The sequence below is a fragment of the Cebus imitator genome, unplaced genomic scaffold (genome assembly GCF_001604975.1).
Source record: "Cebus imitator isolate Cc_AM_T3 unplaced genomic scaffold, Cebus_imitator-1.0 Scaffold222, whole genome shotgun sequence".
In the NCBI taxonomy this organism is placed as follows: domain Eukaryota; kingdom Metazoa; phylum Chordata; class Mammalia; order Primates; family Cebidae; genus Cebus; species Cebus imitator.
This window is the reverse complement of record NW_016107537.1, coordinates 2685615-2710709: the sequence shown is the minus strand read 5'-3', so window position 1 is coordinate 2710709 and position 25095 is coordinate 2685615. Positions and strand designations below refer to the sequence as shown.

Genomic DNA, 25095 nt, shown 5'->3' with positions numbered 1-25095 from the left:
CAGCTAATTTTTTGTATTTTTAGTAGAGACGGGGTTTCACCATGTTGACCAGGATGGTCTCGATCTCTTGACCTCGTGATCCACCCGCCTCGGCCTCCCAAAGTGCTGGGATGAAATGGTATTTTAAATATATAAGTTAAATATAAACTTGTATTGCAGTTTAAAAAAATACAAAACAAAATTTACCATCTAAACCATTTATTTCTAAGTGTACGGTTCAGAGTGTTAAGTGCACTCATTTTGTTGTGCAGCCAATCACCTTGTGAAGAAACAGAAATGCCATACTCATTAAACAACTCCCCATTTCCCCCTCCCCCAGCTTCTGACAACCATCATTCTGTTTTCTGTCTATTCATTTGACAACTTTAGGTACCTTACATAAGTGAAATTTATACAGTATTTGCCCTTCTATGACTGGCTTATTTCACAATGTCCTCAAGTTTCTTTTATCTTGCAGCATGTCAAATTTCCTTCCTTTTTAAGGATGAAAGGTTGTTCCAGTGTGTGTCTATCACACATTTCGTTCATCCATTCATACATCAGGGGACACTTGCATTACTTCCACTTTTTGGTTATTATGAGTAGTGCTACTATGAACATGGGCATGCAAATATCTTTTGGGGATTCTGTTTTGAATTTTTTTGGATATATACTTGGAAGTGGAATTGCTGGATCATATGATAATTCTCTTTTTAATTTTATGGGGAACTATCATGCTGTTTTCCATAGAGGCTGTGCCATTTTACTTTCCCACCAACAGTGTACAACGGTTCCAATTTTTCTACCTACTCACCAACACTATTTTTTTTTTTAACAGTAGTCATCCGAATGGATATGAGGTGATATTTCATTGTGGTTTAGGTTTATATTTACCTTCTTTGATTAGTATGGCCACCACCACAGTCAAGGTACAGAACAACTCCATCACAAGTATTTCTCATGATACCTTTTTATAGCCATAGCCAGCTCTCTCCCTCTTGCTTGAGCATCTTGTCATATGCTCATTGGTGATTAAATAAAATATATTTTAATATTGACTTTCTCTGTTTCTTTTTACTTTTTTAAACGTGGCTACTAGAAAAATGCAAAATTAGATCTATGGGTGGTGTTCTGTTTCATCTAAACAGGCTGGCCTCAGAGAGAGGAGCTAGAGTGTACAGTGCTGCTCTAGCAAGCAGGACTTGACTCTTCCCACTCAGGCCACGTAATTTCCATGAAGCTTACTCCTTGGGTTGTTTGATTGACTTAGGAGAAAGAAAGTGATTAGCCAAATCTTGTGAGCATTTTAAACATTAAATGAGCATTGTAAACAGCAGTATACCGACTTTTGTTTTACCACTAAACTCCATCGTATATTTGGACTTCAGAAAGTAGATGGTAGAGCACATGCTTCCTCAGCACCTCCAGGCTACCCAGAACCTCACAATAGAGGTGTTTTTGAGAGAGTCCCAGCTCTGTCTCTGAAGCCCCATAGTCACTTGTTTGACACCAGGAGAAATAAGGAAGCTTCTTAGGTCCCAAGTGGGGAGAGAAAATGCTAAAAGAGAAAGATTTTTTTTTCTTTTTACCAGTTCCAAACACAATTTAGTAATTGTTAGTTACCCAGTTTTAAATTTATATCTTTCAAAAAAATTTTTTCAGGTAATTATAGATTCACATACATTTATGGGAAATAACACAAAGAAATCATATATACCATTTACCCGGTTTCCCACAAGGGTAACATCTTACCTAATTATAGTATACCGTCACAACCAGCAGTTGACATTAACAGAACCCATCTACCGTGTTCAGATTTCTTCAGTTTCACATTTAGTCCGTTTTATTTGTCTGTGTATGTGTAGATACTACTATTAAGTTTTATCAAATGGGTAGATTTGTGTGGCTACCACCAGTCAAGATACAGAACACCACCACAAGGATTTCTCATGATACTTTTTATAGCCACAGCCAACTTCTCCCTCTTCCTTAACCCTGATAACCACTCATCTGATCGACATGTCTGTACTTCTGTCATTTCAAGTACAATCATACTGAATATGACCTTTTGAGATTGGCTTTTTTCACTTGGCGTAATTCCCTTGAAATCTGAGAGTTGTGTATTAATAGTGCCTTCTTTTTTATTGCTAAGTAGTATTCCATGGCATGATGCATTACAATTTGTTTATGCACCTGTTGATGGATACTGTGTTTGCATGTTCTGGCAAGGCCCTGGCACAGCTGGAACTTAGGGGAAGGATTAAAAGTATTTATTGTAATTGTACTTTATTTTTATTTTTATATATATTTTTTGAGACGGAGTCTCACTCTGTCACCCAGGCTGGAGTTTGCTTTTGGGATCTTGGCTCACTGCAACCTCCAACTCCTCGGTTCAAGCGATTCTCCTGCCTCAACCTCCCAAGTTGCTGTGATTACAGACATGCACCACCACACCTTGCTAATTTTTATATTTTTAGTAGAGATGGGGTTTCACCATGTTGGCGAGGCTGGTCTTGAATTCCTGACCTCAGGTGATCTGTCTGCCTTGGTCTCCCAAAGTGCTGGGATTACAGGAGTGAGCCCCCACACCTGGCCCTACTTTTAATATTTATGTGTTCATTTGTAGTGTATAGAAATACAATTGATTTTTGTGTGTTCGTCTTCTGTTGTGCAGTTTGCTCAACTCCTTCATTCTAAGAGTTTTTCCATACATTTCCTGGGAGATGTATATAGTCATGTGATCTGCAGTAGGGACAGTTTTATGTCTTCTTTCTGATCTGTGTACATTTCTTTTTCTTGCCCAGTTGCACCTGCTACAACTTCTAGTGTTTATGTTCACTGGGAGTGGTGAGAGCAAACATCCACACCTTGTCCCCAGTCTTAGAGGGAAAGCTTTCTGTTTTTAATAATTAAATATGATGTTAAGTATAGGTTTCATATGGATGCTTTTTAAAAGAATGAGGAAGTTTTAACCTGTATTCCCAGAATGCTAAGAGTTTTTGTCATAAATAGATGGTGGTTAGATTTTATAAAATGCTTCTGTATCAGTTGATATGATCCCATGATGTTAATTTATGTTAACCTGTTGATATGGTGCATTGCATTGATTTGCAATGTTAAGTCTCTCTTGGATGTCTGAGGCAAATCCTGCTTGGGCATGGTCTGTAATTCTTTTCATCCATTGTGGTATTGAATTTGCTGATATTTTGCTTAGAGTATTTGTGCTTAAGTTCTTGAGAGGTGTCATTTTCTTTTAAGACTGTCTGTTTTTTATATCAGGACCTTAATTAGGAAGGGTTCCCTCTTTTATTTTCCGGAAGAGATTGTGTTAAAATTGGTATTGATTCTTCTCTCAATGTTTATAGAATTCTGTAGTCAAACTATCTAGGCCAGGAGATTTTTTGGTGGGGGAGCATTTAGATTATAGATTTTTTTTTTTTTTCCATTTTTGTAGGACTGTTCAGGTTGTCTGTTTCATCCCAGTTGAGTTTTCATAGTTTATAACTTTCAAGGAATTGGTCCATTTCTTCTAAGTTACTGAATTTATGAATGTGAAAAGTATTTGTTGTAGTTTAATAATTTAATGGATGCAGGATCTGTTGTGAATAGCTCCTGCTTCATTTCTGATATTGATAATTTGTGTCTTTTTCATCTCTATCAGTCTTTCTGAAAGTTTATCAGTTTTAATGATTTTTTAAACCAGCTTTTTGTTGCACTGATTTTTCTCCACTTTCCTATTTTTAATTTTATTATTTCCTTCTGCTTGTTTTATGCCAGGTTCTTTTTCTAGTTTCTTGAGGCAGAAACTTAGAATAGTGCTTTGAGACCTTTCCTCTCTTTTCTTGTTTTTTACTCAGAAAGAAACATTTAATAGGTATATACAAACAGAAACCCTATCTCGGGCAGCCTCAAGATGAGATGGTAGATCCCTGCATGGTTACCCCCCAGACCCAGGGCTTATGTGCCATAGGGAAAGAATATATATGCTTCAGAAGAGATGTATAGAACAGTTGCTTAAGGCCAAGAATTATGGTAAGTAAGATAATATCAAAGTTGTTTCAACCTAAGGACAGGATGGATGGTAAGTATATGCTTGTACCCAAGGAACAGTAGATAAAACAGAAATCTTGGAGGCATTCCCAAAACCAGAATTAATCAGAAGTCAATACAGCAGATTAGCATCCAAGATGGAGTTGCTTTGGCTTCCACACTCTAGCCCCCAATCTGGCTCTTATAGTCTCGTATGCCTTGCTCTTCTGCCATGGTCCCTGAGCCTTTAGTGGGTGTACTTCATATTGCATAGCTTTACCAGTAGTGCCTTGACAGTGGAAAATAGATCGGGCACAGTGGGGTTCCAAATGAGGGAGATTCTCAGGCTTTGTCGAATCATCTGTAGTCCTCAGAATACCAGAATTCTGGTTTTCTTGGAAGAAGTAAAATGAGATAAACACTGTTAATATGCACACAAAGATTATAATGAAAAAAAAATAATTTTAACATGGCTCTTCTTTAGAGACTTGTAGCTAAGAGATAATTCAGGATGCATTTTGAAATACAGTCAAATAATAAAAACTCAAAAATAATGGTTAGGGCTAGAATTTGATAACAGGCATACAATAGTTTTCTTCGGAACATATTTTTTTCTCTCCAGTTTCCTTATTTCCACCAAGGACCAATTTATTTCCAAAGAAATTTTAGTCTCATTATACTTAGCCTGATTAGTTGCATAAAGTGCAGCAAGAATAGCGATTGGCCATATAGGCTTTTCTTAAGTTGGCTTTGTTGGAATGTTTTTCATAAGGAATCTCAGATTAGACTTTTACAGGCTTCCATGTTAAAAAGCCAAGCTGAAGATTTGCCTCCAAATATTGCCTGTAATACCTCCAAATTGGATGAATTCCTTTCTTCTGGAGGTCCCAAAGTACCTCGAGGTTCCTGGGCCTGTCAGAAAATGATATTCTTTACTTATCCAAGGTCAGGAACCTTGTAAGGGAACTATGTAGACAAGTTACCAGGCCTGTCTTTTCAAGGAGCTTTTTATTCTTTAAAGCAATCTGGTCATATCTGAAAATATGCCATTTGAGTCAAAGGCTTGGTAAAATAACCAGCGTCTCCAATTGCATATGGAACATAGTCTATGCAATTTCAGTGCTTTTAAATGTGTCAAGGTTTGTTTTGTAGCTCGGGATATCGTCTATTTTGGTGACTATTACAAAAGAAAACAGTCTTACTGAACTGATGGAAATAATTGTATTGCCATAAAACAAGAATACTCATGAGTAGTCTCCAAATTTTGGAGCACTCAGAGAGAGGCAAATTTTGCTCACAAAAGTATACTTTACTCAGTTATAAGCTATAAATAACTCAAAAGCAAAAGGATTTTCTTCGATCAGAATGGTGGCTTTCCAAGCAGGATGCTGTCCATTCACCTTAGAGCTGCCATCCACAAACCAAACAGCTCTTGGTCAGTCAGGTGAGAGCTGTCTTTCAGGTGCTGTAGAATCCAGCAGCTCCTCACACAGTTCCAGAGTCGATTGAACAGAAGTCACATCTCAGGAGCAGAGCTGGTAGATTTTACCCCCTTTTGCTTTTCTAATGTAAGTGTTTAGTGCTAGAAATTTTCTTTTCATCACTGCTTAGCTGCATCCCACATGTTTTGGTATGTTATGTTTTCATTTTTATTGAGTTCTCTCTATATTTTTAAATTTCCTTTGACACTTCCTCTTTGACCCTGGGCTATTTAGAAGTGTGATTTATTCCTAAATCTGTGTAGACCATCCTGTTTTCTGTCTACTACTGTTTACTTTCTGATTCTGTTATGGTCAGAGAACATATTTTATACTATTTCAGTTTTATAAATGTGTGAAGATTTGTTTTGTAGCTCAGGATATGGTCTATTTTGGTGACTGATCCATGCATGGGTACTTGAAAAAAATCTGTATTCCGCTGCTATTGGGTAGAGTGTTTATTATGTATCAGTCAGATCTTATTGGTTGATTGTATTGTTCAGTTCTTCTCTGTCCCTGCTGATTTTTCTGTCTTGTTCTGTCAGTTGCTGAGAGTATGGTGCTGAAATCCCCAGCTCTTTCCTTTCAGCTCTATCAGAGTTTGCTTCATGTCTTTTGAGGTGCTGTTGTTTGGAGTTTACACATTTAAAATCATGATGTCTTCATGTTGGATCTGATCTTTTATCATTCCTATAAAATGTACTTTATCTGGTATTAATAGCACTTCTGCTTTTTTAACATTAATCTACTAATGTTAACATAGTATTATCTTTCTCCATCCTTTAACTTTCAATCTTTATATGTTGTGTTTGAGGTAAGTTTTTTATATATGGCATGTCTTTAGGTAAACCTGTTTTTTCTGGTCTGCCAGATATGTCTCTTATATGGTATAGACCATTTACATTTAAGATAATATATATAAATCGAAGCACCTTTTTATTATTTGTATTTTGTTTTCTTTGTTCCTTGTTTTTTTGTTTTGTTTTTTAACCTTACTGTGGGTTATGTGAACCCTAGAGAATGTTCACATAACCCACAGTAAGATTAAAAATCTGGAAGTTCAGATTCCTCCTTGGCTTTGCTGGAGGAATTTTGATTTGTTGTATTTTAAAATATTGATCTGTATCATTTTCTTAGTTGCCGTTCCAGGTATTACAGTATATCTGTGGAATATACAGTATTCTAAATCTACTGGTGTGGATGTCCCAGCATTTTATGACTAGACTGAAGAATAGAAACCTTACTTTTCTAGATTCCTTTAGCCCCATGTTTCAAATAAAATTGTCTTAAGTATTTCCTCCACGTGCATTGAGCACTTGTATGAGCTAGTGTTGTCATTTTTGCTTGAGCCATATGATTTAAGAAGTCGTAAGCAGTAGGCTAGTCTACTAATAGTTCCTCCCATTTTTCCCATTCCAGTTTCCTTTCTGAAGTTCTAAGTTTTCTTCTTTTATCATTTCCTTTCTGTTTAGATAACTTCCTTAGCTCTTTAATGATAGGTTTTTTAGGAACATATCCTCTGAGTTCTCCTTCTGGGAATGTCTTTGTATTCCCTTCAGTCCAGAAGGATGTCTTCACTGAAGATAGAATTCAGTTGATGATTTTCTTTCAATACTTGGAAAACATGCCACTTTCTTCTGGCGTCCATGGTTTTAGATGAGAAATGCCCTGTCATTTGAATTGGTGTTCTCAGCTAAGTTATGTGTCATTCCTATGTGGTTGCTTTCAAGATTGTTTTAGTATTAAGGAGTTTAATTGTGATTTAATTTTTATATATGGCATGTCTTTAGATAAACCTGTCATGGGTTTTTTTGGGTTTATCCTTTTTGGGATGCATTCAGCATCTTGAATCTGGAGTTTCATGTTTTATGCCAGGTTTGGGAAGCTTTCAGCCATTATGTCTTTAAATACTTTTCCAGTCTCTCCCTTCTCTTTTGGAATTCTGATGATAAGGATTTAAGTACTTTGGTTAGTCCTGTAAGTTCCTGAGACTGTTCATTTTTTTCCAGTATATTCTCTCCCTCTTCAGATTGAGTAAATTCTATTGATCTCGCCTTGTATTCACTGATTGTTTTTAAAATTGTTTGATTATATTTCTTAATTCTAAGATTTCTGCCCGTTTCTTTAGCTAAGTTGGAAGTTCAGATTCCTCCTTGGCTTTGCTGGTACTTTCCAAGCAAAAGTGGGGCCCGAATGCACACTGCTTCATTGTGTCCAGTTGTTGGGGGAGGTGTGCAAGCTTGGCTCCCTAGGCCACTGTGACACCAGGAAGCAGGGAGACCGTGGAGGGCTGCTTCACACCTTGTTTCTGCAGGGTAGAGGCCAGAACTCAGCTACCCTCTGTCCCCTGCTGACACTGGGGGCGGGGGAGCAGGTACAGCATGCCAACCAGCCCCACTTGCCACTACCTGATTCTCTCTCTCTTTGATGCTGAGTGGGGGAGTTCCCTTTTGTTCTCCCTAATTAGCCAGATGGGGCAGAGACTCAGTACCCACTGGGTGCCCAGACACCCAGGGCTGGGGCTGGGAGAGCCAGTGGGCCCATGAACCCTGTTTTGCACTGTCTGGTTCAGTGGGTATATGTAATGTCTTGTCAACTAACCCCACCTTGTACCTGTTCCTTGCTGTTTAGTAGAGGTGGAGCCTTAGGTCACTGCTCAGCCCCTCTAAGGTTACCCTGGGGGGGATATTAGATAACTGCCCATGCACCTACTAACACTTGCTCTGGCAGGGCAGCTGATCACCTCTGACTGCCAGGCAGGGTCTGGGATCACCTCTGACTGCCAAGCAGGGTTTGGGAGATCGGTCTGCTGACACCATCTGGTGGTGGAATCAGAGCACCTGCTGCTTCCCCTGGGCTGGGGATGGACTGGAAGATCAACTCCCCACTCTGGCCATGCTGAAGCTGTGGTGCTGCTGCCAGGGGTGTGGTGGTTTTTCCCATTGCTGTTTGGCTGGAGTAGGGCAGGAATCACGAAGTGGCTTTCTGTTGTTAGGTCACCCTCTTCTCAGTTCCTTGGCGATGGAGAGCAGGCCTCCAATGGAGCTTTTATTTATGCCTCTTGGAGAGGCCCAGTCCAAGGCTTCTGCAGCGTGCTGTCCAGAATACATGGGAGTGAGGAAAATGACATACTCCCTGTCGGTCATCCCTCAAGTCCTAAGGTCCCCAGCAGCCTGCCCTCTTTCCCCCTTCAGTTTTCCTGGGCCTGCTTGTTATATTGTGACTAGATTTGTCTAGGGTTCTGTCTTGGGTCTTGGGTTGAGAGAGGAAGGACCTGGAGAGATGGCTCCTCCACCTTAATGGAACTAGAGCTCTGCTGCTTCCTTTAAAAAGTGTTTATGGTGGCTACCTGTCTTATTCCCTTTAAGCTGCTCCGATGAAATACCTGAGATTGGGTGGCTTATAACAACAGAAGTTAATTTCTCACAATTCTGGAGGCTAAGTCCAAGATGAAAGCAGCTTTGGTGCATGGTGAGAGCCACTTAGACGGCACCTTCAGGCTGTGTACTCGAGTGATAGAAAGGGTGATCTCTGGGGTCTCTTGTGAGAGCACTAATCCCATTCCATTGGCCCCACCTCCTGACACTCATCACCTTCAAGGTTAGATTTCAGCAAGAGTTTTTGGGGATGTAACGTTCATACTATAACAGTATCGATTGGCTCTGGCTACAAAGACTGCTATGAATTTTAGAAGTTATTTCTTTCACCCCTTCTTTTTACTTGCTGTGTGGAATAATAGACTTATAATGATGCAAAGAGATTTAGCCATGATCCAGGCCACCTTTTTCAGAAGATAACCATAATATCTATTGCTATAACACTACTGTGTGTGACTCTCATGGTGTGCCCATAGGGTGTGCTCCGTGCTGTTTTCAAACATCACTCCTGAAAACGTCTGAGTAACCCAAATCCAATTTTGCATGCTTTAGGGGGACTTCTTACTAAAGATTCTGACTTGTTTTATATTTAGGGTACTTGTAGTAGGTTTAGAGATATACACGTAATTGACAGTTGGATGTTGTACATTCTGATGGCTTGCTGCTTGACCTATTTTAAAACCATTAAATCTGATCATTGGCCCAGTCTCCACACACCCCAGGTCTGCCTGTCACGGGACTCCCGGTGAACCACCACCTCTCCCTGCCCCTGTCTCCACTTCCCATACCTGAATTAAGTTGTCTCCATTCCTTCTTTGTTAGGCCAGCCTCAGTCTCTTGCCATATTCCTCCTGTGATGAAATTTCTAGTCTAGTTCACCTCTGGTCACTGCTCGGTCAATGGCTGAGACTTGTGCCGGGGCAGCTGACTTCAGACTGCTTTCCTTCTCTGCAGGTCTCATCACACTGTGGGCCCAAGCCAAACACATGTCCTCTGAGACCTCACAGGCTTGGTCCTGTGCTGGCTGTAAGCTCTGCCACCTATATCTCTCAGACCCTGCACTGCAGGCACAGAGCAGAAGACCTGACATTCCCTTTTTTTTTTTTTTTTTTTCAGGAAATGTTAGCAGAAACATTTGTGCATGGGGGTTCATCACAGCATTGTTCATACACCCAGACTGGTGCTGTCTTCGTGGTGTTAAAAAGAATAATGGCATGGGGGAAATGCCTCTGGCCCGATATTAAGTTTTAAAAAGCTGCAAGATTATTTATGGTAGTCTAGTTTGGTATTAAAGAAGTTCATAGGCATATCAACGGGCATGCATGCCTTGCTTGTGTGATTCAGTGTTAACCATTGTGTCTTTTGCATTGGTAAAGATTTCGTCCAGGCTGATCAAGTTTGGGGCCCATTATCACCATCACCTGAACTACTCTAGGTGAACATTAGCCCCTGATTTACTCTTTGGGGGTCTGCCTTTTTATTTTTTGCAAAGTGAGTAATCTATCAGGGAACATCGCCATCGGTGGGATCATGGATAGATTTGGTGCTGGCAGGTTGCTCTTGGTAGCTGTCTCCCCCACCAGGTTGCTCTTGGGTCCGGGGAAGGTTCTGGGTTGAGTCCTGCCTGCCCTCCATGGGTCCTGGGTGGATCAGTGAGTCTGTCTGAGCTTCAGCTTCCTCAGCCATCAAGCACGGACATAATGCTCACCTGTGAGGGTCACGGGGAGTTTTTCCATAAGTAAATTAACAGAAAGCACCGGGTAGAAACTTGCAAAGGAATCTTTCCTTGCTCCCCAATGAGTCCTCATTCCTGGTAGGTTAGTGAGCATGACTGTAAGGAAATGCTCTCTGCTGCTCTCCGTGGAAAGGAGCTGTCGTTCCAGGAGTATAGGAAACTCACAGGGAAGTGAATTCATCTGGAAATGTTACTATAATTCAAATCCCCTGGGTCCCAGAACAAATAAGCAAGCAAAAAAGAACATCTTTTCTAGAAACCGCCTGGAGGGGGTGGGGAGAGGAGGTCTGAATCAGCCCTTACCTGCCAGTGAACCGAACGACATCCTGAGAAGAACCTTGAGACATCTGGAAACCCGCCTCACCCCAGCTTTGTCTGAATTGGGGCTGAGCTGGGGACACCTGCCAGAGATGGCTCATTTGGTTTGGCAGAAACTTGACTATAGTTCAAATTGTGTCTTGCAGGCCGGGTGCGGTGGCTCACGCCTGTAATCCCAGCACTTTGGGAGGCTGAGGTGGGTGGATCACAAGGTTAGGAGTTCGAGACCAGCCTGGCCAAGATGGGGAAACCCCGTCTCTACTAAAAATACAAAAATTAGCTGGGCGCTGTGGCAGGCACCTGTAATCCTGGGAGGCTGAGGTAGGAGAATCGCTTGAACTCATGAGGCAAAGGTTGCAGTAAGCCGAGATCGCACCATTGCACTCTAACCTGGGCAACAGAGCAAGACCCCATCTGAAAAAATAAAATAAAAACAAAAAATGTGTCTTGAGACATGAGAAATAGACAACTACTTTTTTTTGCAATCCAAAGTTATGTAACTTTTTCCCAAAATAAGGGGTACATTGGTTGCTCATTGATTTAACATTAGCAATGTTCATCGTGTGACTGAGATCAAGACTTTTACAACTGCTTTTTCCTTCTTTTCCCTGAGATAATTAAACTCCTTTAGTGAGAAGACAATTTAGACAGACGATTGGCCATCGATAATCAAAATTTTGGTATTTCTAAGTGAGTGATTTATGGATCCTTCTTCGTAACCTTTGTTCACATGCTATGAGGTAGCGGAAGTAAATAGTCAGTATAAACAACATTTACCCAGTTTAACCCCTCTTTTTAAGAGGCCAGGCCATTGTGGTTTTAAGTATTTGCCTAGAATGAATTGGTATCCCCAGTGTCCTCTGGGAACCAAAATTCTCTTTGTATTTTCTCTTTCCTGCCTTGGACCAGATCCACAAGGTTGGCAAGTAGAGTTGTGCTTTGCCAAGACAGGTATGGCAAGAAATAGCCCTGAGACAGGCCTCCTGGCAGGCAGCTCTCCTGTTCTGCCCTTTGTATGAACCACGAGGCAGGAGTAAGGGCTTCCCATGGAGCGTGTCTCCCTTTCAGTCACACATCTGCGTTCACAGTGCCAGCCAGTTGACTGCATGGGCTGTGTCTGCAGACCTTAGCGTGGGGACTTGACATTGTTTTCAGAGTGAGGAAACTGAACTTGGGGATTTGGGCTTGAGTCTGGGCTGTGCTTAGTGTTGGAGCCCCAGCTTGAACTCGGGTCTTTGGTGCTGGCAGACAGCCCTCTGCACAGTACATAATGCTTGGTTTGGTTTGGACTTCCCTTGCTTAGGAGTGAAATGGTTTTGAAGCTTAAATTAGAAAAAAAAAATAGTATCAACCATTTCAATCTGATAAGAGTATGTGTGTTAAATGGAAACACGTTCAATGTAAGGATTTCAACTATTTGAATTACCTTGGGGCCTTTTCCCCCCCAAAATATATTGTATTCCTGCGTCATCGCATACTTCCCATTCCAGTTCCTAAAACATTTTACTATTAGCAATTTATAGGAGTGATTTGATACTTTTTTTAAAAGAAGGCAGCTTAAGTGGATGGAATCTGTTTTTCTGTTAGGCACATGCGCCTGTGAAAGTGCCTGAGGTGAGCCAAGCTTGATAACCTGATTTTGTTAGTGAGTTACTTTGCTGTGGGTTAAGTGTGCTGGAGAAAAGACTAAAAGTTTATTTTCTTGTTAATTTGTCTGTTATTTGGTCCCTTGAGAAATGCGTAAATCTAAAGTAGTCTAGTAGTGAATTCTGAATAGATAACAATGTTAGTATATGAGTTTATACCTCAATACTACTGATACTTGAGCATAAATTCTAAATTAGTCAAAACAACTTACCAACTTAAGAAAAACTTTGGTACATAGCAGGAGTGCAGTATTTGTTGATTTAAAGAGAATCTAAGTGGTGTTTAATGCAGTGTTATGAGTGCTAGCAGTTCCTTCTCTTTTCACTTGGATTTCACCAGTGTGCTCATTTGAAGCTTAGAACTCTGTTCTCTCCAAAGAAAGCCTGGCATATGCAGTACATGGTGTTGACTCACCTTTGTGTTCCTCTGCTCCTCTTTCTCATAGTGTAGTGTGAGGTATGGAGTGGGAGGTTCCAGCAGGTGACCCACCCCAGTTTGGTCCTCCCACTGGCCTGTTAACAGCCCTGGGGCAAATGCCTCAGCCTGCTTGGAAATGTCAGGGTATTAGGGCCATGGCCCTTTGCAATGGTCATAGCAGTGTAGGGAGTTGATGCCAGTGGGGAACTGGCTTGCACTGAGTTAGAACAATCCCGCCTCTTCTTCTTCTGAGATGGGAGTTTCACTTTTGTTGGCCAGGCTGGAGTGCAATGGTGCGATTTTGGTGCACTGCAACCTCTGCCTCTTCACGGGATTCTCCTGCCTCAGCCTCCCAAGTAGCTGGGATTACAGGCAGGTACCACCACGCCCAGCTAATTTTTGTATTTTTTTAGTAGAGATGAGTATTTCACCATGTTGGCCAGGCTGGTCTCGAACTCCTGACCTCAAGTGATCTGCCTGCCTCAGCCTCCCAAAGTGCTAGGATTACAGGCATGAGCCACCGCCAGAGTCTGTTTCTCACCTAGAATACAGACTCACTGGTCAGTAGTCATGTCTGCCCTGGCAAGTGAGGGGCATCAGGGAGGAGCAGGAAGAATATGTGAACCCAGACACTGGGGAGACCTTCAAAAGCACCAGAACACAGAGCCTTTCAGCACATAATTCTATACATCCTTAACTTGCACGTGCGCTAATGGAGACCTCCTGTTCCTTTTCTTTTGTCATGAGAGAGGTCATCTGTCTGGGCACAATTTACTTATTCAACATTTTTATGGTTTACAGATGAGGCCACTGGATCCTCCCTTGGAATTGCCCTTCGTAGGGAGGTTCAGTGGCCAGTTGAGTGGTTAGCAAAATCCAGGTGAAAAGTTTTTGTTTTTATTCAAAATGGGATAAAAAGAAGCAGCTGCCTTTTGTGACTTTAAGTGAGAAGCTTTTATTTATGTCTCAGCCCTGAGGTGTGTTATTGATCGCCATATATCTGTTAAATTGTACTTCACTTTGTATATAGCCATTGAAAATTTTAACCGTGTAAATAAAATCGATAGGCTTTTCCATGTTTTATTTTAAAAACTGTTTAAGGCGTAGCTTTTTAGGATTTTGTTTTTGCTCTTATTTTTGACCTGTGTCTTGGTCTTCCCTATCATGGAGATGAAAACAGTAATACCTGAGACCTTAATGTAGGTTTAGGAGAAAAGATGCTCGTGACCAATTTCCTGCTACTGGTTTTAAATTACGTAGAGGAAGCCACACTTATTGTGTCATCAGAAACTTATATTTGTAGTTTAAATTCCCATCTCCCTCCCCTCTTGCCCAGATCTGGTTTTTTGACTAGAAACAACTACAGTAACTTCAAATTAAGCATTTTAATTCTAAGGAATGGTCTTAAGTGAGTCAATGTATATAGAGTTGTATCTTTACTTTTAAAAGGTCCCTAAAGCATTTTTCTTCTTGTGGAGAAATATACTGGATAATTTACATTGTCAGTAGAATAAATATAGGAGTTTGTGTTTTTGCACTAAAGTAAGTTCAGGGTTGGGCTTCATTTAGTTGTCCTTAGTTTGGGGGTTATTTTTGGTTTTCAGAATGAAATGGCACAGATACTTTTAATCTCCTGAAAGTAATCTAAAGCTATAGAAATGGACCTGTAGCTGTCCCAGAGACTTACTAGGACGAAGGTCAGTGTAGAAAAATTAAGGAGCAGTAGCAGTATCCAGTGTCCTGTGTCCTTCTCGGAGAGAACACTGTCACACACTATCCAGAGCAGCGATTTCAGGAGCACACCAAGGCGGGCCAGGTGGTCAAGGTTCTTCCCAGGGGATGTCCTAAAAGGCTCATGGAAGGAACTTGTTTAGGACCAGATTTGGTGCAGGTTCATTGACAAAAAGTGGGGTGGTGATTAAGAGGGATCATAGATTTCCTTTTTATAGTTGCAGGGCAGAATCAAGATTTTCTATGAGGAGTAACTTTGTAGCACTCAGTGTTCTTCAGGGAGGACAGCAGTGCCTTAGGAAATGCGCATCTGTCCCAGGAAGTAGGCACATAGGCTGGGATTCGCAGAGGGCTCCTGCCCAGGTCTCCCACATGGTGGAAGATGTTGTCATGACTCAGCTGGGAATGTCCTTGAATATAGGGATTACAACTCAGTCTGGGTTTGCTCCTGGCTGCTAGTAAATATGTTAATGTGTGTGTCGGGGACAGCTCTGGTGACATAGATAATTAGTTCTTCTGATGTTGAATGAGAAATGAGTAAAAAGGCATAATATATTTTAATGTCTTTAGACTTGGACTTTTATTATAAGAGACAGATAATAGTGAAAGAGGGAAAACTCTCATGAAAACTAGTTTCCAGACTTCTGTCCAACTTCACAGCATTGGTTTACTGGCAGTTTCGAAATGGTGAGGCTGGAAATTGATGAAGTCAGTTTCTTTTGACCATGGCCACATAAAGGCAATGGGCAGTGCACGTTGAAGGAATAAATACGAAAACACTGGCCTCATCTCATAAACTTTATTATTGATAGTATTTTATCCTAACAGCTGTTTTTAAAGCACCATCTTGAATTCATATGACTGCCCAGGCTTGACACAAATATGTTCCAGGGTGACAGATTGAGGAAACTTTGAGTACTAATGCTGTTACTTTATTTCTCATGGCTTTTCTTTTCATCCAGTGTCTCAGTGGAATTGATTGGGATTGCCAAAAAATAAAATGATGCAAGTGAGAAATAGACCTGGAGGGAGGTGTATGTGTGTGTGTGTCATTGGTTTCTTGCTTATTTTATTTCTGAGAACCATCAGAGTTGAGGATTTCAAACACATGATTCTGATAGCATTTACCACAAATACTGATGGCAGTTGCGCTCTTTTGCCTTGTAGCTGACTGGGCCTAGAAACAGCTCCATCACTCAGGTGGGTTTCATAAGGAAACATTAGTGGACTGGTCTGTTGCTTCCCTCCTCCTGTAAGCTTTGAATAACTCTGAATGTAGAAAGATATTTCTGAAAATACTTAAAGTAGGAGACTTAACAGTGTTGAATAAACATCCTAGAATTTTTCTTTCTCTAAATGAATGCCAGCTTCAGAAAGCCCACCTGCAGACAGAGACAGTGTCTCCTCTAAACATTTTTGGAGTATCTAGTGGAATTGGTTTAAAGCTGGTTTCAGAGTCCACAAAGAAATGGCCCTTTACAGGATCCTTTATTGCTTTTGGTGGTTAAAGCAGAATCTCTCCAGAGAGTAAAGGTGGACAGCCCTGCATGTCTAAAGGACAGGCCTTCTCTCTCCTCACAGCCCTGCAGTTCCCGGCTGTGCTTGGCTGTTTCCCACAAGTGCCGGACAGAACATGCAGTTTTTGGCTAAGTATGTTCTATTATGTGTATAAAATCCTCTCTCAGTTCTGAGTTGAATATTGATTCAAAGCTTAATTCATGCTGATTACTTGAAAATCTAATCTTGATTCTACCCGAGTGTTTGTAGATATCTGAACATCTGAAAACAGTGCAGAGTGAAGTGTTCCTGTGAATTTTAATTTGGTTTCTGGTGCTACACTTGAAACTCCATTAATGATAAGATGGGAACTAAAACAGCAGCTGCCCCTCAGAAATGAGAGTTGTACAAACCTTGTTCCCAGACTGAGGCTGCAGTTGAGAATGCTTGTGTGTGATATGCCCAGCCTCCCAGTACACATGCCTGAGTCATTAGATGTCACTTTACAGCATCATCACAGAGAACAGCTGTGTTTTGGAACGAGAATGTCATGATGAGACTTCAGTTCCTTCACTAGGGTAGAGGCTCTTGACGTACAATCTCTTGGACATTAAAGAGAAATCAGAAGGTTTAGCCTGACTGATACTGAGCTCGTTATGAATTGACAGTCTCTCGTTAAAAAAAAAATTTTCCCGCCTTGGCTGCTGGCACTACAGAAAGTCCTCTGTGAAAGCCCCAGCCTGATTTCACTATCAACCATTTAACCACAGTATTAATTTTTCAGTTGTTGAACTTTTAAGATTTTAAATTAGAGTTTGGAAATTGTTGCTGAACCAGAATAGTTTGTTAAGAAACATGAATCTTTGAGTAGAACTAAAGTTCCTTGGTGTTGGAAAATACCCACCCCCCTCCTCCAAAAATGGATTAAGTATATACTTCATGGTATTTTCTCATAGGGAATAATGTTACCAGTAAGCTCTGGACTTCAAAAATCATTTCTAAGAAGTGTGAAGATTCAGTGGACGTATCACACTTTTGGCAAAAATTGCTTGTGTCTGACATGTTGCATTATAAAAGTTTTGATTAGCCTTTTTTTTTTTTTTTTTTTTTTAATACAAGTAAAGAGAAGGACAATGTGGATCTACCAAGGAAGTCCCCTCTGCCCGAGTCTGCTTCTTGCAGGGTTGGCACTTGTGCTGCAGATTATAGCTTTGGCATCGCTTTACCTCAAGAGCAGTTTACATTTTATTGTGCTTTAAAAAAAAATAATGCCAGGTTTATGGAGTGAAATGCTTTCATAAATGCTGAAACTACATTTTCTGTGGATAAAAATGCACCTCATCAGAATTTCCCCTTTGAAGAATTTTATCATGTTCACATAAAATTACCAAGTTAAAAATTTGATCTCCCTACAGAGTAGAAGCTTTCATTTCAAATAAAGCCATTTTATTGACCAGATATCAACATTTACAGTGGTCACATTGCAGATAATAAAATATTTATGCTTGGTACTTACTTTTCTTAGAAACTAGAAATGTTAACCTAAGTTATCTTTTTGATACCTCGACTATGTTAGGATGGTAGGAATTGGGTTGAGTATCCAGGTGGGATTACAGGGGTGAGGGTGGAGCAGCAAATGTTTGGAAATTGCTGTATCCCATACCCCACGGACTCCAGGCACACTTTTGGAAGACCATACTGATGGATTGCTTTGCCATCGTGGTGGCAAAGCAAACTGATGCTAACGTAAATAAAAACCTTAATTTTGGTGCTGCTTGGTGCCACTGGGGGGCTGACAGACCCCATTCATTTGTCCTGGTAGATGTCATCTGGTATGAGACCAAACACAACTCTCATTGACATTAAATTAGCGATGAAGTTAAGGAGAGGCTTTCTTTATCCTCGAAGAAGGCATTTTGTCACTTAAGAAATAATTGAACTTTATGTTGCACTGTATTAATGGATTAAAACTACCTTTTTAAAATAGCAGAATAAGATTCCTTTTAAAATAGTAAAAATAGGGTTTTTGTCATTTAATCTTCATAACCATATACTGCTGTGTGCATACTAGCTAGGTCTTACTGCAGGATGAGTGTTTGCCCTTACTTTTAGCTTTATACATTCAAGGAATAAGAACTGTATTTGTATTCTCAAAAAAACAAACTGGTTTTTTAAAAAAATAATGATAGGTGCTTGTTAGAGTAGCCCCAACAGGTCAGTCTCTTTTGCAAAATGTAATTTATATTTCCATAATAACTTTTTAAAACTACACCTAAGTACAGTTGATAGCTGTCTTAGTAATCTGTAGCTATTGCCAATTCCAGTATATGCAATTCCAGCATAAGCCTTGTCTCTAAACCATTATCTTTGGTTAATACAACTCTCCTAACTCTTAAATGCTAAAGATAAATCTCAGGGCTCCAGGGCATTGCCATGGTTTCTTACCTTTTGCCCACTAGGGTCTGGTTGGGAAACCATCCGCACCAGAGTTGGTTAGTAACTTACAAGAGTACAGCCTTCTCTTGTAACCTCCTGCCCCAGCACATACCCTCACACCCTCCGTTTCTCTCTACCAGAGCTTAGGAATGTATTTATATCTCTGAATTTATTTAAGCTAATTAAATTTAGCTACTGAACTTTTCCTTTTGTAAAAGAAACAGGCCATTTGCTTATTTGCGTCCCCGAAAGCTAGCAGGACATTTATCTCTTAACATAGAAGTTAAAATTGTCCACCAGGGTTCCTTATTTATCTCCTTGCTGTTTGCTAGGTTGAATGCATTCACTAAGTGCTAGTTTTGATAGGTTGGCTTCTGACAGAGACTGCCCCTTTGATGGTGTTTGGTGGTGTTTGCAGTTGCCAGCCCAAGCACAAGCCATGTGGGACCTTCTAAACCACAGACACAAGTCAAGGTGTTAAAGGGAATCCAGTGGACTTCATCTACAAGTTGGGAGAAATTGATGGGGGGAGTTATATTTGTTTTGTCTTATGAAAAGTATAAAGTATGTCTCCTTGTCCAAAAGAAATTTTGCAGTTAGTTGAAATCAAGCAGTTAACCCACAAGAATGTAAGCCCCATGGAAGCAGGACATGGCCTCCTCTGATGCTGTACCCAGAGCACCTCCTAGAACAGTGTCTGGCATGTGAGTGTTTGTGTTTGTTGAGTGGTTTTGTGACTATCATTGATTTATTAAGTATTGGGTAACTTGGCCAGCAATTTTTACCAGTCTGCCAACTTTATAAAACATCCATCTATATTTCACAGATGTCCTTTTGATAATTGGCATTTTCCTCACTTCTGACCCCAGGGCTGAAGGCAGTTTTCTCTCTCAGTCATGTGTAGTGACAAACAGGTGGAGCCTGAAGCTCAGGAGAGGTGGGTGATGATGTCTTGCTGGCTGGATGTTCACCTGTGCATATGGGTAGGTGCATCTCCTTTAGGAGGATTGCATGAGACCCTTGTGCAGTGGGTGCCCAAACAAAAACTTTTCTTCTTCCCCTAAGGGTGAATTAACTTGTTTAAAAGCTTCTAAATCAGGAAAGAAAACTTAAAAACAGTAACTCTTTAAAGGACTGTAAGCCCAGGAAAAGGATCTATGACGTTAGCATCACCTGGTATCGCATCTACCCAGAAATTTTGTTTTCTCCCAGTTTAGTTGCTCAAAATTAATTTTAAGACCTTTTATAGATTTGTTAGTACAATCAAAGTAAATTTTATATGATTGGATGTATTCAGAGGCTGTGCCTGACATCAAAAGTTTGCCTTTCATCAGCCTTTGCGTTTCTCCACCAGGGCTTCTTATAGCCGTTCCTCCCTCTGGCTTATTCACAGAGTGCAGATAACTCTGGAGGGGATCGGTGTGTGTCCCCCACTCTTCTCCACCACCCCCACAGGGTGGTGTGATATTCTGCCTCTCTTAGGCCCTCAGTCTTTGTGGGATTATTGTTAAATTCAGTTGGGTAGGGGCTGGGGAACAGAGAAGACGAGGCAAGGGTTTTTAGAGGAATTGGCAAAAACTCTTCAAAGTGTTCACTTTTAAGTGCTTTTATAGAGCTGTGAATCAGTATCAGTTTTACCAGCCTTTTACAAAAATAAAAAACAGGAAGTTATGTTCATACCATTACAAAATCCTATTATCGTAGGTTTTTACATGTTTTGTTCTGGCAAAAACGTAATACGTATTTTAATTGTGAGTACAGTATGCCCATTTTTATAGTAAGTTAGCATAAGTCACACGTGACTAGCAGTGAAAATCCAAAAATCTTATCTCTTTTCCTGTACACATGTTACTGAACTGTTCGCCTCTGAGTATAATGCTTTCCTGGTGGCACATGGAGAATATAATCTTTCTAATGCATAATGGGATCTTTGACAACTCACATTTGTGTTCTCCTTCGTTTTTGGCTGTCACATGGCTTTTAATGGTTTCATTAGTAAACAGATGAATGTACTGGGTGTGAATGTTAGTGACAGCTTAATGAAAGGGCAGTCCCCCCTCTTTCTTCTCCTTTCAAAAATGCCTTTGCTCTTAGACCCCAAAACATTTTTTCTCTCCATGTGGTGTTTGCAGACTTGAGCCCATCTTGATTGGCTGCATTAATATTGAGACAAAACATGCAATTACGCTTTCATTTGGCCCTGGGGTAACCCTCCTGAAGACAGCTGTCTGTATCATTGTACGTCGTACTTTAATAAAAACCATCTCATTCAGGTTTCTTAGAGTTTCACTTATTTTGCTTTGAATGGGGCAACCATTTTACCTCATATTTTTCTGTGATGTTTGAAAGTTACGTAGCAATTTTTACCTTGTAATAAGATCAGAATGGTCATTTTACTGAAAAGCCAAATTGTTATGCTCTAATTATGTTTCAGGCACATTTCTTTGGCAGTATTTTCCTTTTTTTTTTTTTTTTTTTTTTTTTTTTTTTTTGAGTATCTTCTTGAAATGGAAATGTGTATGAATGGGTAGGGATGCTTTCAGTTCTTGCAATTCTGAATCTCCAGTTTTGAAAAAGGAAATTATTCTATATCTCTTATTATTTAACTAAAGTTATGTAGTGCTACTCTGATCTTTAATAGATGGCTGTAGTTTTTACAGTAAGGGAGCTCCCAGAAACATGAAAGAGTGTGTGAAATAGGCTTGCTTCTACTATAGAGGCTTATCTTTGGAACTTTCCGAGTGATCCATGAACCACAAAGTGATTTTTGTTTTGTTTGTTCTGATGCAGCTTCCATGAGGCAATCTCAGGCTGAACCTGCAGGTATGCGCCCGGAGATATGGATCGCCCAAGAGTTGCGGCGTATCGGAGACGAGTTTAACGCTTATTATCCAAGGAGGGTAATGATATTTTCTTTACCCCCTTTCTGCTCACCCCTCCCCCTCCACACTGTATTTTTTTAAAAAAAGACAAAGTGACTTGTCATAACTACATGCTAATTCTGGAAATGAATACTGTTGCCTAGTTGTGGTCTTTCATTGTTTCTCCTTTCCCATTTTTCATTTGTTTTATGGCTGAGTTTAAGTAATGACACTTAAATAAAATACAGTAGGAGGCAGCAAAGGAATTTTATGAGGGCAGACTTTAAAACAATGCTAAAAAAGGGATTATTTATAGGCTTTGAGGGAGTCCCACCTAAATATTATTTACATAGGTTTCAATCCATGTAGTGTGTTTTTGTACTTCCCTTGTGCAGTTTACGTCAAAGTTAAAAGAAATTTTTAAAAAACATCTTTTGTTACTTAGCGCACAGGAGCGATGCCAGCACTCATGTAAAACACTCTCCTGCAATTTGCAGGGCGACCCGGGTAAGAGCAGGGAGCCATTGCCCTTGCAGAGCCATTGCTGTCGTTGGACATTTAGTTATTGTAATATATTAGAAGGCCACTAATCAATAGCCTGTAATTTGGGCTGTAAAAACTATATTGTGGATAATTGACTGCCACTTATTTTTAGCTATTTTCTTGATTTTTAAAACATTTTAGCCTCTGTCATCTTCTGTAGTTAGAAGTAGAAGCAGTGTTTTTTGTGTTTGTTTTACCTGGGGGCAATATAGGTGATCATTTGGACACCTTTTTCACATGGGAGACATTTTTAAATGTGTAGGCGTTAACTCCAGGAGTGAGTACCATTAGAAACAGCTGTGACTACTTCCGCTAAAGGGCACACTACTAGCAAATGTGTGATATAGTATAATTTACTTGTTCACAGAGTTTTAAACACCTCATATAAAGGTATCTCAGTTGATTCATCCAAAAGGAAGACACTAATTCTTATTTTGTGGACAGTGTTACAATTGTTAATATCATTAATTCTTAGCACTTCTCTTCTAGCTCTATTTTTTTTTCTGAACATTGTTGTTTCACTTAAGTACCTCTTAAAGATTTTTTTTTTTAATCTGTTTTCTGGGGGAGGTCATGCTTAGTTAACTGTTGCTATGTAAATGGATTTTACCTTTGAATTATTATTTTTCTGTCTGTGTACAATGTTTTTTAGACAAATATAGAGACATTTTCCTGTTACAAAAGAGTCAATTCTTCAGTATGGAATTTCTGTAAGAGGCAAGGATGTTTTAAAATACACATCAGATTTTCCTACCTTTCTGTGGAGGTGTGTGTTTGAGGAGTGTGCTGTAGTAATGATTCTGTTGTAAAATGGGAATGTGACATTGATGGGCTTAAGAATTTCTTAAAATATTGTCTTTAGCTGGCAAAACTCTTGGCATCCTCCACCTGACATAAACCAGTTCACCGAACGTATGTTCCTTTCCAGCCTGTATCCGAAATGGTAATTTTTTTTGCAAGTTTGGTTGGTTTTATAATGTCACTGAAGTTACCCTTCCCTCCAGTTCCTCTGCCTTGGTTTTCCTAAAGGGATTTCGGTGTTCCTGTATGTGACTGGATGTGGCTGTCTCTTGGTTGACTAGAAAGAATTGGTGAGAAGTGGGACAACAGTGTATTGAGGATGGAGGTGGGGAGGAAATGGGTCCCTTTAAGAGAGCAAGTGAATACACTCAAGTCCCGATTCTGGGATTGCGTCCAAAATCCAACAGGACAGATCATTTCTGATGGGTGTGGAAACACCTCCAAACCTGGACTATAAACTGACTATCCCCTTGTCCTGTTTTCTTCCCGTCTGGAAGGGGCTTTGTAGACACCTTTGGGGCAGGATCTGCCTTAGATGGGGCTGCCTGAGATCCAGGCTGCAGTAGGCCTTGCCTGGTGCCCACAGTGTCTCCCTGCTGCCAGGAGCTCTGGGTACTGAGATGAGCTCGCACATTCTCGGGGATTCTATTAGTGATTTTGACCACAGGGCTGGATGTGTTTAAGGATATTATACAAGTTTCTGTTTAAACCATGCAATATGAATGCATGACTCCACAAGGCTTTCCTGTGGTCCTGCCCAGATGGACCTTGTGGGTACACCTCCTTCATGGCCTCCATGAGTGATCAGTGACAAGACATGGGCTAAGTCTCACATGGGGACTAGAGTGCCTCCCAGTCCCCAGCCATCCCCTTGCGAAGGCTGTCAAGGTGGGGAATAGTTTGAGTCACATGCCAATGAAACCTAGGCTGCCGGGTTGTCTTTGTTACCTTGCCTCTCTGTTGAGGATGCAATGGCAGCACCTAACAGGTTCATAGCCTGCCTCCTGACTTCTCTTCTCCCAATGTCATTTCACAGTTTAATGTTCAAGTGTATGGTTAAGATGGTCATGTCTGTGTATCCAATGAGATGCAACGTATTGTTCCCATGCTTTTGGTGGTAAAATAAATTTGGCTGATTGCAGTATTTATGAGATTTTGTCATTGTCCATCTTATTTTGCCTATCTTAAATAATTCAATGCAAAAATACAGTCACAAATAATTAAAGGACTTAAGCCTTCTTAGTATGCTGGGATATTGGGTGGAAGGAGTAGGTAGAGATTCTAGGTTATAACCCAATTTTTCTGAAAAAAAGACAAATATATTCAGATTTTGTAAATTATTCAAAACACTGGATAATACTCTGGATAGTGACACAGTGACCTTCAAAGCCACAGACACCCGTCTTGATACTTGTTAAATTTAAGACAGTCCATTGTCTGGAATCACACTTAATGGTCCAGTGTTAAATATTGGGGGCAGAAATCCGGGGAGGAAATGGGAGGCTGTTTTGGGAAATAATGAATTCAGATTACCTGCTGTCTTCACAAGGGAATTATCTTCTCTTGGCAAGCCAGTGTACCTCACTACGCTGCTTTAGGATGAATATTAGCCTTTTAAATATTGACTGTCTTTATTTGCTTAATGCTATTACAATGCCTTGTCTAAAGTGTTAGTCTTTTATTACCATGAGCCTTGCGAAGCCTGACAGGATATTTTCCCGTTTTTCCAGTTAGAGAAATAGAGGAAGTTGTCGTGTAGTTGTCATGTATTCAGTCCACTTAAGGGCAGTGGGGAAGCATTTGAGACGGAGCTGTGGAGGCTGAATCCTTGAAGGAGGAGGTGAGAGAGGCACAGGTGAGCGCAAAGTCCCAGTGCATGTCCCCTCTTCTCTTCTGATGCTGTGCCATTCCCAGATGACCCTGCCTGGCTGAATGACCTGACTCCTCTATTCAGTTGGAGTTTTACTACTACAGAGGATTTTGGTAATTTTATTTTGAAATAATTTCAGACTTACAAAAACGTTGCAAGAATTACACAAAGAACCACCCTTTTATATCTGCCCCATTTGTTTTAATGTTTTCCCTCTTTGCACACGTGCACAATTTATTTCAGAATAAGCTGCAGACATGATACTTCAGTGTGTATTTCCCAAAAATAGGAGTAATCCCTTATGCAACCACAGTGTAATTATCAAAATTGGCAAATAGTGTTACAGAACTATTATCTGATCTATGTACCTTATTCG

The 25095-nt window shown here is 40.3% G+C and overlaps 1 protein-coding gene across 16 annotated transcripts in view; it reads left to right on the top strand.

Moving 5' to 3' along the window:
• BCL2L11 (BCL2 like 11) overlaps window positions 1-25095 on the top strand; it is a 73474-nt gene that overhangs the window by 7457 nt on the left and 40922 nt on the right. For 12 of the 16 annotated variants that reach the window (XM_017549844.2, XM_017549840.2, XM_017549835.2 and 9 more), the window contains one exon: window positions 21435-21544. The exons of 2 other annotated variants lie outside the window; for them this stretch is intronic. In XM_017549844.2, the coding sequence (XP_017405333.1) occupies window positions 21435-21544 (110 nt within the window). 2 more of the 16 variants (XR_001831216.2, XM_017549834.2) reach the window with 2 other exon arrangements.